General features: G+C 41.5%; 1 protein-coding gene across 1 annotated transcript in view; it reads left to right on the top strand.

Moving 5' to 3' along the window:
* LOC139559684 (potassium/sodium hyperpolarization-activated cyclic nucleotide-gated channel 2-like) overlaps positions 1-9,091 on the top strand; it is a 69,741-nt gene extending 60,650 nt beyond the window's left edge. Inside the window, exon 9 of the mRNA XM_071375887.1 lies at positions 1,119-9,091. Within this exon, the coding sequence (XP_071231988.1) occupies positions 1,119-2,194 (1,076 nt within the window). The 3' untranslated portion in view covers positions 2,195-9,091. The remainder of the gene's footprint in view (positions 1-1,118) is intronic.
* The last annotated feature ends 6,081 nt before the right edge of the window (positions 9,092-15,172 follow it).

Below are 15,172 nucleotides of genomic sequence, written 5' to 3'. Positions count from 1 at the left end.
GTAATATTTTTTATTACTTCATTTCAGTTGAAGTTTTAGTGTTAAGGATAGAAAGCATGCGTTTGAGGCATTGTTTTGTATAGTTTTTTTGTGTTACTTCTTGCCACTGGGGTGCAGTAATACATAAGGTGATGGATCAGGTTCTAGGTTAGGTTTAAATTATAAAGTCAATTTCATTGTGACTTGAATTTAAAAGGAAGCAAGAAGTGCTACAAAAAATATGGTTGAAGGAAACTCTCCAATGCTTTTTAATAATTATTTTAACTAATAGTACATGTAAGAAGAATCAAGTTGGCTACCTAGAAGATTTTTTCCATGTTAGCTAGTGATAGCTAGTGATTGTTATGCACAAGCCCAATTTTTTAAATAAAAATGTAATAATTGTCATGATGTTTCTTATTTTATATTAGTTCGTTTTGAAGTCAAAGATTTCAAATTCAATTTCAGTTTCAGTATAGTTTTTGTTTTTCAAACGGGTTTGTAAATTATTTCATTACATTTTACTAAATCGTTTTTTCATGATTAGTTTTATTTTTAGTTTCAGTTCTAGTTTACTATAATAACCTTGCCACAGATGCTGCAGTCCCCACTGTTTGCCAGACACATCAGTGTTCCAAATAATCGAGACCTGGTACAGATTTATTAAGTGGATCCACCTGTTATTTTCACACGCTGGAAGAGGACAAAAACAAGGCTTAAAATATGACACTATCTATATTGATACTTCATATTCATATTAGATCCTAATATTACGTAGTGATATCAATGTTTTTTATTTTACCTTATGTTTTATCTTTTTATGTTTTACTCCCTCTAAGAAATAGCAGATGCAAACTTATCTATGAATAAGATTTCTATCCCAGGCAGTCAGTTGAGTAATGCTGTGGCCTCAGCACACTATAGGACAGTGTTAATTGATAAAGTGAAACTATGACCCTCTTGTTCTCAGTATTTTCCTTGTGCATTGCTTCTTGCCCAAAAATATACCTAGCTTGAAGGTCAGAACATACTGTCTGTGATCCTCCTCCCTTATCTCTTAATTTGTTACCCCTACTTCTCCTCCTCTTTCCTCTACCTCATCATGTTCTACTATTCTCCTCCTCCTCCCTTCATCACAGGCAAGAAGAACACCATTCTGATGCACAAAGTGCAGCACGACCTCAACTCCGGCGTCTTCAACAACCATGAGAATGAGATGATCCAGGAGATTGTCAAGTACGACCGTGAGATGGTCAAACTGGTGGACCTCCAGAGACCCCGCACCATGTCCATGACTTCCTCCGCCCCCGGGGGCATGTTCTCCCCTGCAGGCCCTTCCGGGGCTGGAGCCCTCGCTAGCCTCCAGCAGGCTGTGGCCATGAGCTTCTGCCCCCAGGGGATGGGGCCGATGGGGGGAATGGGGATGCCGGGGATGGGGCTGATGGGTATGCCGATGGGTATGGGGACTGGGCCGATGGGGCCAGGTCCGATGGGGCTGGGGATGGCGTCTGGTTCGGGGTCAGGGACGCTGCAGTCCCCCCGCATGTTGCGGAGGTTCCAGGTGGTCCATAGCCTGTCCCAGAGCCCAGTCTCCGCATCCCCTCTCCAGTCCCAGCCACCCCAGATGGCTCATGCAACAGGGGCGTTTGGGTCGGCTATCTCCAGCCCACCAGTCCAGAGCCCTCTGACGCACCAGGGACGGACATTCCAGTACATGGGAGGAGCAGGGCCCTCTGGGTCTCAGCTGTCCCTGGTGCAGCACCACGTTCCCAGTCCCACGCACACCATCCAGAGGCCCTCCTCGCACAAGAGCACCCACTCCCTCCACTCGGGCACCCTGAGCCAAGACGCCCGTGCCCTCTCCTCCTCCCAGCTCTCCCTCCCTCAGGAAGGAACCCCTGCTGTCGCCCTCAGCCCTCCCCAATCAACCCACCCATCCACCCATGCCTCCTCCACCTCCATTGGCCCTCCTCAGCCCACTCACCCTAGCCAGCCGGGGCCCTCCGGGGTGGGGGTCCAGGTTGAGGGAAGACCCACGGGAGCTCCACAGCGTGTGGCTTTCGCCTCTACTCCTCCCCCAGGAGCACCCGGGATGGCGGCGGCTGTGGCGGCAGCTGGGTCGGGGATCCCGGACTCTGGTGTCCCCAACAAGGATTTGATCGATAGCCTACCGGAGTTAGACTCGGCCCGGAGCCGGCTGTCTTCTAACTTGTGACCCTATGAGAGGTGCAGGATAGAGGCCTTTACGTAGGTGAATCTAAACCTCTGTCTGAATGACCTGACTGGTTCGCTTCCTTACCGACATGGCCGGCAGAATACGGGCCACATCGTCAGTCATTCATACAGAATGTCTTGTGTGTCGGTCAGAGTCAACAAAGAGGAAAGAGGAACTCTGTGACTCGTGTGATTCAGAGAGTCTAAACAATTAAACTAGTTTAACAAAGGTAAGACTGGACTGTTCTACTGTGCCAGCACCTTTATTCTTAGTAGTACCCCTTACATTCTGCTTCCAAACACCTATATTGCTGACTTTTACTGTAAAGATATCGAGAAAGAAACTGTTGCATACTGTGTAGAATCCATACAGCGCAATCTAGCAGGAGCTGGACTTAAAAACGAAAAATCAGGGACTTGAATCAAAGGACAATGATGACATTCTACGCTTTCAGAACGTGTTTTTGGGTGTCCTTTTTTTCTGTATACGCTGTTGTAGCAAAAATAAATACATTGCTCTTCACATTGTTTAAAATAGTGTTTTAGACCGCTGGTCGATCTTACATCGATATGTAAATAGTTGAAATAGTAAAAAAAAAATGACCGAAAGATAGTATCTTCATTGTATCTATTCTAAACCAAAGTTGAGCTTGAACACGAAGTTTGGTTGTGTCTGTACCAACTAAAAATGAGATCCAGAAGAAAATGCCATTTATTTAACTGCCTTGATTCCAAGTTTAGAAGCCATATATTTGGTTTGTGTGGGTGTATGTGTGTGTGTGTGTGTGTGTGTGTGTGTGTGTGTGTGTGTGTGTGTGTGTGTGTGTGTGTGTGTGTGTGTGTGTGTGTGTGTGTGTGTGTGTGTGTGTGTGTGTGTGTGTGTGTGTGTGTGTGTGTGAGAGTTGGTATCCATGTTTTTGGTTCCATTCTGTTTTTCCAAGAGAGCTGACATGTGTACTCATATCTTTACACTGCTTTGTCAGGCATGGTTGGTTGGATTTGCTGGCAATGGCACAGGCAATATTTCCCAGCTTCTCTGTTCAGCTAAATGTCTGGGAAGATATCCACTTGTCATGTTGGCAGAAATATACATATCGTGACACTGGAGGCAAAAGTGGTGGTAAATTGTCTGTGCTTTATCAAAAAGAACCATTTCAAACAACCCACACTGTATACTTGCTTGTTTTCGTCCAGGTTTATTGATTAATACATGCAATATAATTCTGCAATACTCTTACCCCGCCTATATGTATATACACTCAGTTGCCAGTATATTAGGTACACCACCCTGTTCAAGAAAATGGTTCGCTCCTACAGACATTGAGTCACGTGGCCTTGTTATATAAAGCAGGCAGACAGCCATCAAGGCATTCAGTTACTGTTTGATTGAATGTTAAAATAGGCAACACAAGTTACCTAAGCTACCTTGAGCGTGGCTTTTCATGCACGGCAGTGTCCAGGGTTTACCGAGAATGGAGTGACAAACAAAACATCCAGTCAGCAGCAGTCCTGTGGGCAAAAACAGCTCTTTGATGAGAGGTTGAAGGAGAATGGCAAGAATCGTGCAAGCTAACAGGCGGGCCACAAACAGGCATATAGCAGTGCAGTACAACAGTGGTGTGCAGAATGGCATCTCGGAAAGCACAACTTGTCGGTTCTTGTCACGGATGGGCTACTGCAGCAGACGACCACGCCGGGTTCCAGTCCTATCAGCTAAAAACAGTGGGCATGCGATCACCAACACTGGACAATATTGAGGACTGGAAAAACATTGCCTGGTCCGACGAATCCTGTTGCGTCATGCTGATGGCAGAGTAAGGGTTTGGCTAAGCAGCATAAATCCATGGCCTCATCTTGCCTAGCGTCAATGGTACAGGCGGGTGGCAGTGGTGTAATGGAGAGGGGAATTTTTTCCTGGCACATGTTAGGTCGCTTGATACCATTTGAGCAATGTTTTCTTGCACTGAAGAATTCAGGCTGTCCTGGAGGCAAAGCGGGGTCTGACCCTGTACTAGATGGGTGTACCAAATCAACTGGCCATATACAGTACCAGTCAAAAGTTTGGACACACTCACTTATTAAAAGGTTTTTCTTTATTTTTACTATTTTCTACATTTTAGAATAATAGTGAAGACATCGACAGTATGAAATAACACATATGGAATCATGTAGTAACCAAAAAAGTGTTAAACAAATCAAAATATATTTGAGATTTGAGATTCTTCAAAGTAGCCACCGTTTGCATTTATGACAGCTTTGCACACTCTTGGAATTCTCTCAACCAGCTTCATGAGGTAGTCACCTGGAATGCATTTCAATTAACAGGTGTGCCTTGTTAAAAGTTAATGTGTGGAATTTCTTTCCTTCTTAATGTGTTAGCTGTGTTGTGACAAGGTAGAGGTGGTATACAGAAGATAGCCCTATTTGGTAAAAGACCAAGTCCATATTATGGCAAGAACAGCTCAAATAAGCGAAGAGAAACGACAGTTCATCATTACTTTAAGACATGAAGGTCGCAAAGACCATCAAGCGCTATGATGAAACTAGCTCTCATGAGGACCACCACAGGAAAGGAAGACCCAGACTTACCTCTGCTGCAGAGGATATGTTCATTAGAGTTACCAGCCTCAGGAATTGCAGATTCACAGAGTTCAAGTAACATACACATCGCAACATCAACTGTTCAGAGGAGACTGCCCGAATCAGGCCTTCATGGTCGAATTGCTGCAAAGAAATTTGAGATTTTTGTTTCCAACCGCCATGTCTTTGTGAGACGCAGAGTAGGTGAACGGATGATCTCCGCATGTGTGGTTATATTTGATTTGTTTAACACTTTTTTGGTTACTAATTGATTCCATATGTGTTATTTCATAGTTTTGATGTCTTCACTATTATTCTATTATGTAGAAAATAGTAAAAATAAAGAAAAACCCTTGAATGAGTATGTGTGTCCAAACTTTGGACTGGTACTGTATACATATATATTGTGTATATGCTGTTTTTTTTACTGTGAAACCTTAAAGAATCAGCAGCTGCCGTGGCTTCACTAGTTGAGATATTGTAGTCCAGCGACCATATTGTTACCTTAACCTAAAATGTCAGAGGAAGTGAGTGGATGTAGTTTTTTTGTGGATCAAATGAGGCAAACTGGTTTCAAACCTGTTCAAGGTCACCTGCGGATTTCAGAATGGAGTTATGGAAAACAAGTCCCCAAACTGTCAACTTTAAATTCAATTTTAAAGTAATATTGTACGTTGTAAAGGAAGACTAACTAATCGACAGAATGCATGCCAATGGGAAATGGGGTGGGGCAGAGGAAAAAGAAAGTATATCTTCACCTGTGTTAGTTTGGTGTTGTATGTACAGTATATTGAGCAAGAGCAGCTCCTTCGAGTCCAAAACTCCACGAATGTCTGTACGATAAGAATTTATTCCTCAATAATTCACCAAATCAAGGCTGTGGCGGGTTGTGACTTTGAAGTGTGCTTCAAGCCTTCTCTTGCTGAATGTATGCCATATGAGGGGGAAGACAGCTAATCAGAAATAAACTGCCATGTAAATACTAGGACCGAAATTATTACGGGTGACGATACGAAGGGAGATTTTGCTGTATGTGTCGCTGAGTGTTTGTGTGATGTTTCTTAGGTTTGATGCTTCTCTCGTTTGGGTGTGTTCTCTATGTAAACTGTATGTTACCCTGTTCCCTGTTCTATGATGAGAGAATACACTTTTTATTTATTGGATGTACTGTAGCATAGAGAGTTGAAACCATTTCCAGTTTGTCACTGAGATCCAACCCTTTGGTTCAAAGCAACAGAGCAAAGTTGAGTTCAGCATTTAAGCACATTGTGTCACGTTACAACGATTTAAGCAAAGGGAAAATCACTGCTTCAGTCTCTTAGAATGATCACATCTGGTTAAATAAAGCTTAAATAAAAAATTTACATTTGTAAAAAAATAACCTAATAATGTCTGTGGACAAATCTGGGAGAAATTTGGCAACTGGCTCAATGTGTAAAAAACTGGCTTTTGAAGCGTTGAACTTTATCGATCGAGAGCAAAGCTGTTAAATCATGATGATGGACATTTCACTCGGGTTCGCTACCTTTCCAGAAAGATATATCGTTTTAATGATACGTGATTGGTTGACTATTTATTTGTTGTAGGTACAGTTTGTTTATGTTCTTGTAATCAACTTGTTTTCATTTTGCATCAAGTTGGCCTTGAATTCTGATTAATTGCACAAAACACACAGGATATAGTATCATTTAATAAGTTATATGTTGAAATAGAATGCAGAAGTTCTAAGCAAAGCCCTATTGACACTTTTGTTTTGACTTACAGGTGTAGGAGGCCATTTTAGTTATTGAAAAAATAACGATGGAAAAGAATAGTGAATGTGAATTTCCAAGGGCTTCACTAATTTATGTACAGGCTTCATTTTCATATACATTCTGGATCATTTGATAACAATATGTATTATTCACAAGTGTATTACACATATTTTCAGTACATTCTAAGCCACGTTTCAAAACCTTATGCTTTAAGACTATCATTTTTTTAACTGTCAAGTCACATATTTTAAGTCAGATCATAGTCCCCAACATATTAATATAATGTTTTGTTGTTTTCTCCCATGGGAAAGACGCATGCCAAAATGCCAATAGAATCATGAATGAGTTAAGTCCAAATGAGTGAATACCTGATGATGCTTCAATGCTGTTTCAGTGCAATCAATTGGTCCTCTTACCTAATCCTTGAATGTGATAATACCAGTTTGCCCTATAAAGCTGCTATAAGGACTGTGCTGATGTTATTTGTCAGGATTTGTGTCCACAGTCAGTGAAAGAGAGAGGGACAGAGAGAGAGAAAAAACACTGCTTTGTTCAGTCAATATCATCTCTGTTTCATTGCAAGAGTTCCCATGCATCCAGCATAACATTTTATTCATGGATGACGACACCTCAGTGAATTTGGTTACCTTTTTCTTGAATCCCTGGCATCTGTTATATCATGCACGAGACACTGTTTTGCAGGTTTTAAGTCAAATGTTATTTTGAATTTATTGTTACTTCGTTCTCCATTAAAAAAAGAGACTTGCAATGGAATCAAAATGGGATTCCCCGTGCATGCTTGAAATCGACTGACGATTATTCAGAGACGATTATCTTAGTTTAAAATCATTTTTTCCCGTACCAGATATTAAGGGTACTGAATATCTTGGTATTAATGTCTTAGCAAATCAGGGTGTTCTCTGTTTCTGTTTTGAGAAGTGTCTTCTTTGTTTGTTTTGTTGTTGTTTTTGACCATTTGCCCCAAAGCACATGGACTGTATATACCCTGTGCCTAGTTTATCTAGTTTCGACATAGTCTATTTTTGTGGTATGTACGTGCCTGTAAAAATGCAAATATGTGTTTTTATTTTCAACTTGCAATATATGTACAAATGTTAGCTAAAGAATAGTACTGCTGAATTAAAATTACAATGTCAGTATATATCATTTTCCCTGATTTGGGAAACACAAAATTGCACATTTTTGTTGGTTTGAGCCGTCAAACACCCTGTGCGCTGTACTCTGTACTCATCTACTGTACGTGTGTTACACACAGAGTTGTGGGGGCACGTTGTTACATTTTTACTACAATCTGGTATCACCAAAGCATTTTGTACAATGAGAAGGTGACCTCAAACAGGCTTTTTGTGAAGTTTATGCAGTCTAGATATCACCTCAGTCAACAAACAGTTTGTGTGGACAACTGAACTCAAAATTGTCCCAAAAAATCTAGAATCATTCAATTGAAAATGAACCCCCAAAATGTATATCTGAAGACCAGGGGACCAACAGCAGTGCAAAGCTGCTTGAATCATGGTCTTTATGTCTGTCTGTTTGACAAGCCAATGCATTTGCTTCTAACCTAAAGGAGACGTTTGGTTAATAATTCCTCGTGGGACCTTCAAACCTAGACATTGCTGTGTGCCAACTACAAATGATTTAAAACGTCCTCTAGTCTGACAATTATTATACCTTAGTGTTGTAGATACCGTAGCCTGCTTATCTAAGCCTTCTCTCCGCTTCAGGACTCTCTGTATAATGTGTGTGAGTGTGTTTGTGTGTACCTGTGCCTTTCCTTCTACACTGTTGGTCCCACTTGAGAACACCAAGCTAGGTCTGCTAGCCCGCCTCAAGCAAAAACAGACACCGACACATTAGCGATCTGAGAGTTGGCATCTGAGAAAAAAAAGCTGTTTATTTTCGACAAAATACATTCCACTGCACTGTAGCCAGCGTTCCTAACAGTGGCTGTAGCAGAAAGGTTCTCAGAACTCAAGTAGATACTATATTTCAGCCACTATGGGTTGTATCCTATTCTGCCACTGAAAAGGTTGATTTCTCAGATCATTGTCACTCGGTGTTTGTCGCCCCGATAGAGGTTGTCGTAGAGCCAGCTTGTGTTTGGGTCTGTAAGGGTTAAAGTACTTTAACGCTTCACTGAACTCCATACTGTTCTCTGTCTGAGCTGATATCTAACGGTCCAATCTCAAACTGACCCCTAACCCCTACTCCTACGTACTTCCTGTACTCTATATCTGCAAGGAGTGGATAGGTTTACTCAATGTGGTAATAGCTCCACCTTGTCCTTTGATAGGCTTCATGGAACTTCCACCATAATAGTTCCACCTACCCAGTACTTTCAGATGAACATAAGTGCATGGGGGTAGGAGGCCCTAAAGGTGTCTTTGGGACAGGTTACACAGCTGCCCTCCAGCTCATCCAGAACACAGAGCCAGGCTCTGGTCTCTCATTAAGCTGGTCTGTCGATCAGTGGCAATGTTGTTAAATTGTCCCTAACCAAACGATTCAGTGTTGTGCAATAAAAAGATGAGCGCATTGGCATATTCACGAGTCATGTCCCTTCATTGATTCGTGTGTTCGTATTCGTGGATTACCTGACAAGATTGATTCTGACAATGATACACACTTCACAAAATGTGTTTTTCAGATATTTCACGAGGAAAATAATGTAGTTTACTTCTGCATGGAGAGGGGAAGGTGGAGATTATCTATACAGGCTAACAGGATCCAAATGAGTTTTTATGAATACCAGTGGAAGACACACACAGGCACATTTAGCCAAATAGTGTAGCTGTTTGTACTTAAGACCATCCATGTGAAACAAATGATTTTGAAGATAACCGCCACAGTACAACTATATAGGTCCTCAAGGACCCACATTCTTTAGATGCCTGAACAGATGTATGGACCTTTAAATTGTTGTTACAAAACAGAAGCAACAAACACAAGCCCAATTAATCATACAGGGTGCTGTCTTTTTTTATCTCTCCGCCCTGGATACAAGATCTACCTCTCATTTTTTAATCCCTCTCTCTCTCTCTGCAGACAGGGGCTCTTCTGCATCCCTGATGAGGTGTCTGAGTCTGGGAGCCTCCTAACACGTGCGTGCGTGCGTGCGTGCGTGAAGAAACAAGTGAATGTGTGTATGTGTATGTTTGCTCATGCGTGCGTCAGAGACGAGGGCAGCCCAAGGACACATTCCTCTGGAGCGGCCCAGGAGCAGCTACAGCACAGCTCCCACCCTCTCTGTCTCTCTCCCAACTATCTCTCCTCTCCTCTTTACCCTCTATCCCGTTTCCACCGTTCTCTCTCTCTCTCTCTCTCTCTCTCATTTCTCCCTTCTCTTCTTCTACCCCTCTGTGTTTCCCCTGTACCACCATTCCTCTCAGGACACACAGAGTGCAGCGATCCAGGGTGGGGCAGAGAGAGAGAGAGAGACTAGGGAGATAATAACAGGGGCACTGAATGATGAATAACCTTTCCTTGCAGCATCATTTCTCATAAATCTGTTTTATAATGTGAATAAAGACACATACATTGTGTGTATAGCTTTACCGGGATTTGTACAGAAGTGTAACTCCTTCCCTTTCCTTTCCTCTTTGTTGGTAGTCCTCTACAGCGTCCCTGGATGTCCTGCTGGCCTACTTCCATTAATTATATCACCATTCTCATTTTACAACCCCTGGCTGTTTCCCTCCAGAGGGGAATTTGCGTATTTAGTCACTAACTGGTATCCCCATCTATCCCCTTCTAGTCTCCTTGCTTTGTGAGGCACCTAACAGCAACTTCTCTCTCTCTGTTTATTTTGGAACTAATTGACCCTGTTCTAAGCCCTGAACCCTTGGTTACTGTTGCTACCTTGGTCAAACTTTTCCCAGGAAGCTTAATTCCCCATTTAAACTACTGGAGAAAACCCCTCACAATATCTTAAACTCACACAACAAAATGAAACACAGGCTACCCCTTGCGGATCAGGAGACTCGGGTGTGTTGTGGTGGACTGTCATTCCAATTGCTTCACGGGATCCTGGTACAAGGAAGTTTGTAGTGTGCCTAGCTACTATGGCTTTGAATGCACTGGCAGCATGCATTCAAGGCTACTAACCACATTCAGAGCTGACTAGGGTTCTCAAATCGTATATACTGATGTCGACATCAGATGAGAGTTTTATTCATAATTTAGCTAACTTCTTACTACATTGTTGGGTTTGGAGATTGCAAGAAATGCCTTTCACTGTACTTGTGCACGTGACATTAAAACTTGAAACTTATTGGCTAGCTAACATACATTTAGAGGAAACAAGTTATATTAACTGTCTGGTTAGCTAGCTTTAGCAACATGTTTAGCGGTGGTCAAAGAGATTAAGAGCTAGTTAATCAGCTAGCAAACAATGCAAAAAGGTATAATTGCAGATTAGAAAAATACTTAATCAATAGGCTCTGCATTTCATAAATCCCAGTCACAGTACCGCTGAAGAACTGTTCAATTATTTAGCAATTTAAACAATTATAAAATAAAAATGTAGAACTCTGTTTCCTTTTGTCCTCCATGCGCTTGAAACTTAAGCTTGTCAAAGGGGCGCTGGACACGAGCTTGGTTAGCGACAGTTGCTATCCACCGGAGTGCTGTGATTGGTTGTCCAACATTCTGGGGCGGGCTTAGCGAAGGGTTTATTGGTACACTCCCCCTCTCCCTACCTACTCCCCAGAATCTCTCTAGTTAGGTCAGGATGGTTAGCTCTCAGTACCATCTGCATTCTATGTGCTGTGTTCTTGGAAACATGCATAATGATGACCTTATGTATTACAGTTGACCTTTACATTGTGGAAACAGTTCTCACCCGACTGCACCAATAGATCTCCCTGGAATAATTTGGTGTGTTCGTGTCCTCCTCTGTTGATGTATATATGTAGCTTTCAGTAAGTGACTCTTTGTGGCAATGTGCAAGGTAACAAAGAGTTGCATCAACTAAGTATACTCTCTCTCTCTCTATTCCCTTTGTGCTTGATGTATCTTTCTTTATCTACTCAACTGGTTTTGCCCTCCAACGGACCTTTGACCTTATCATCCAAGGACTGCCAATCAGTCCACAGTTCACTAACAATAGCAGTGACGTTCCTATTGATATACATAATGCAGTATGTGCACAAAGAAAACACTTTTGCAACCCAATCAAAACGAATGTTAAAAATCACCTCATGCATGAGTAGGACTATATCATTACACAACATATGATCATGACTTACATCCCCTATTCATGATGCATCATAAAATGTTGTATCTACTGGATAAACCATATTCAGCCTCTCCTGAAGGATAAAGGAAGCTCAATAAAAGTTATACAAATTGAATGTGTTTGAACCAAGACATTTAATCACTAAATCCTTATGAAATGATCAAAAATGAAAGCCAAAGCCAGGATACATTACACATACTGGTCCTACATAATCACCATAGTAAAACGTCCCTTTAAAAGCTCCTGTGGAGTGGGACATCTGTAAGGGGTGGTGAACGGGGTCAGGTGTTCTGTTACTGTAATAAACACAGCTCCAATGGGAGGAGGGTACTCTGCACAACACACTGGAACCAGGGGACAGCCTCCTGGCAGATGGGGACTGATGAGATGTGTGCAAATGATCTTAGTACTGTGCTGTCTTCATGGTTTGTTTCTCTTATGGGAAAATCTATAAGTTGTTCATGGCCAGGATGAACCCTTTACTCAGTTGAGTGAGTTTATTTTGGAATTTAAATGACTTTGTTTTTACACTGTACAAAAATATATATACAACATGTAAAGTGTTGGTCCCGTGTTTCATGAGCTGAAATAAAAGATCCCTGAAATGTTCCATATGCACAAAAATCTTATTTCTCTAAAATGTTGTGCACAAATTTGTTTACATCCCTGTAATTGAGCATTTCTCCTTTGCCAAGGTAATCCATCCACCTGACAGGTGTGGCATATCAAGACGCTGATTAAACAGCATGATCATTACACAGGTGTACCTTGTGCTGGGGACAATACCATTCCACTCTAAAATGTGCAGATTTGTCACACAACACGTCACAGATGTCTCAAGTTCTGAGGGAGCGTGCAATTGAAATGCTGACTGCAGGAATGTCCACCAGAGCTGTTGCCACATAATTGAATGTTAATTTCTCTACCATAAGCCACCTCAAATGTCGTTTTAGAGAATTTGACAGTATGTCCAACCAGCCTCACAGCCGCAGACCATGTGTATGGTGTCGTGTGGGCAAGCGGTTTTCTGATGTCAATGTTGTGAACAGAGTGCCCCATGGTGGCGGTGGGGTTATGGTATGGGCAGGCATAAGCTACAGACAACGAACTAAATTGCATTTTATCGATGGCAATTTGAATGCACAGAGATACCGTAACAAGATCCTGAGGCCCATTGTCGTGCCATTCATCCATCGCCATCACCGCATGTTTCAGCATGATAATGCACGGTCCCATGTCACAAGGATCTGTACACAATTGCTGGAAGCTGAAAATGTCCCAGTTCTTCCGTGGCCTGTATACTCACCAGACATGTCACCCATTGAGCATGTTTGGGATGCTCTGGATCGACGTGTACAATAGCGTTCTCCAGTTCCAGCCAATATCCTGCAACTTTGCACAGCCATTGAAGAGGAGTGGGACAACATTCCACATTGCAGAATCAACAGTCTGCGAAGGAGATGTGTTGCGCTGCATGAGACAAATAGTGGACACACCTGATACTGACTTGTTTTCTGATCCACACCCCTTTTTGTTAAGGTATCTGTGACCAACTGATGCATATCTGTATTCACAGTCGTGAAATCCTAGGGCTTACAATTAGGCTTTAGCTAAGTGGGCTAACACAGCACCGAGTCACATAAATGACCTGGTTCTGACATTTGCTCAATGTTCAGTTCTTAAACCCAAGCATTCTTCCCTGAAGTTTCACCTTCCATCCCATCTCACAGCGTACAGTATGTACAGATGTAGGATCTTAATTTGATCACTCTTTGGTTGATTAAAATTTTCCTGCAAACTTGTAGTGTATTCAACGTTTAAAAAGGCTTCTAAAGTTAATCATTTCCACGTAAAAACGTCAGACTTGATTTGCCCTAAAGTAAAACATATCAACCCCTACAAAAAAGATCAATGAATTATAATCCACATAATAATTGACACTTCCTGTTGCTGGAGGATTATTTTCCTGCTTTAGCAAACTGGCTGAAATTAGGATCCTACATCTGTATGAGCTAAATTCCTCTAGCTCTGAGGAGTGAGGAGACAAGTTATTTTAGAGATGATTATTAGGACATTACTGCTGTGTTGTGATGTGTGAGCAGCTTGCCTAGACTGTGCTGTATGCTATGGGATCAGCTCTGGTAAACACTTCCCATTACGACCCAGAAATGTCCATGAACTCCTGGCCAATGGAGATAGGGAGAAAGAGTAAGGGAGGAAAAGATGGCGGGAGAGAGGGAGAAAGAGATAATGCAGGGTAAGGGAATATTTTACCCTCTGTCTCTTCTTAACCCAGAGACTTTGTTAACATCCTTCATAATTTTTAGTAGAGGCCATCACTCTGTTTTCTCACGCAATTGCAAAGCATACAGAAATGTTGCGCAATATGAGCTGATGGGCTCTCATGAAGTGTTTGGTTAGATTTTCGATTACATTTGCATTGATGTCAGAGTGGTTAGAGGGACAATAGAGCCCTGAGTACCAGGCAGTTAGCAAGTCTGGGACACACACACACACACACACACACACACACACACACACACACACACACACACACACACACACACACACACACACACACACACACACACACACACACACACACACACACATATATATATATATAAACATTCATACATATACACTTTTTTTTTTTTAAATAATACCTTCATTTATTATTCCCTGCAAACCCTACCACCCCTTCCCCAATTGGAGTAAACTAATAAACAATAACACTTAGGCATCTACTTCCAGTTTATACATACTATATACATTTTACAGACAATCTATTTTACAATAGTTATATCAAATAAAAATGTTTGTCCTGGCCTTCCTCTATTTCTGATGACAATCCAGTTTGATTTCTATTTGCCATAGATTTGTAACTGTGCTATTTCACAAAAGTTCTGAACCAAAATACATTTTACAGACCCCGTATGCTTTACATTTGTTATCTTGTTGTTACGAGTCCCACCCTTCAGCTCCATTCAACCCCTCCCATCTATCTTTTAACACTATCCAAATTGGATTTCTATTTGCCATGTATTTTTCAACTGTGCTGTTTCACAAAATTACTGAACCTTTCTAATCTTATAGTTTCTACAGATTTTAAATTAAAGATAAACATTTTTGCTAAAATAGTTATTGTATTATTGATCGATTGACTATGACTTTTCAAATCACACAGTATTGCTATCTACAGCGTTAGTTCTAGGTAAATGTTGCACTTCTTCAGCCAACCAAAAACGAGCTACATATGGACAGAACCAAAATAAATGATATAATGACTCAATTCATAAACCATGTGCCATGGAATCGGTACATCGAAGAGCAAACATTTTTGGTCCTTAAATGAAACTGGTATATATTTTTATTTATCACAATTTTC

Source organism: Salvelinus alpinus, chromosome 30 (genome assembly GCF_045679555.1).
Source record: "Salvelinus alpinus chromosome 30, SLU_Salpinus.1, whole genome shotgun sequence".
NCBI classification, from domain to species: domain Eukaryota; kingdom Metazoa; phylum Chordata; class Actinopteri; order Salmoniformes; family Salmonidae; genus Salvelinus; species Salvelinus alpinus.
Note: the sequence above shows the minus strand (reverse complement) of the source record. Positions and strands in the feature narration are given on the sequence as shown.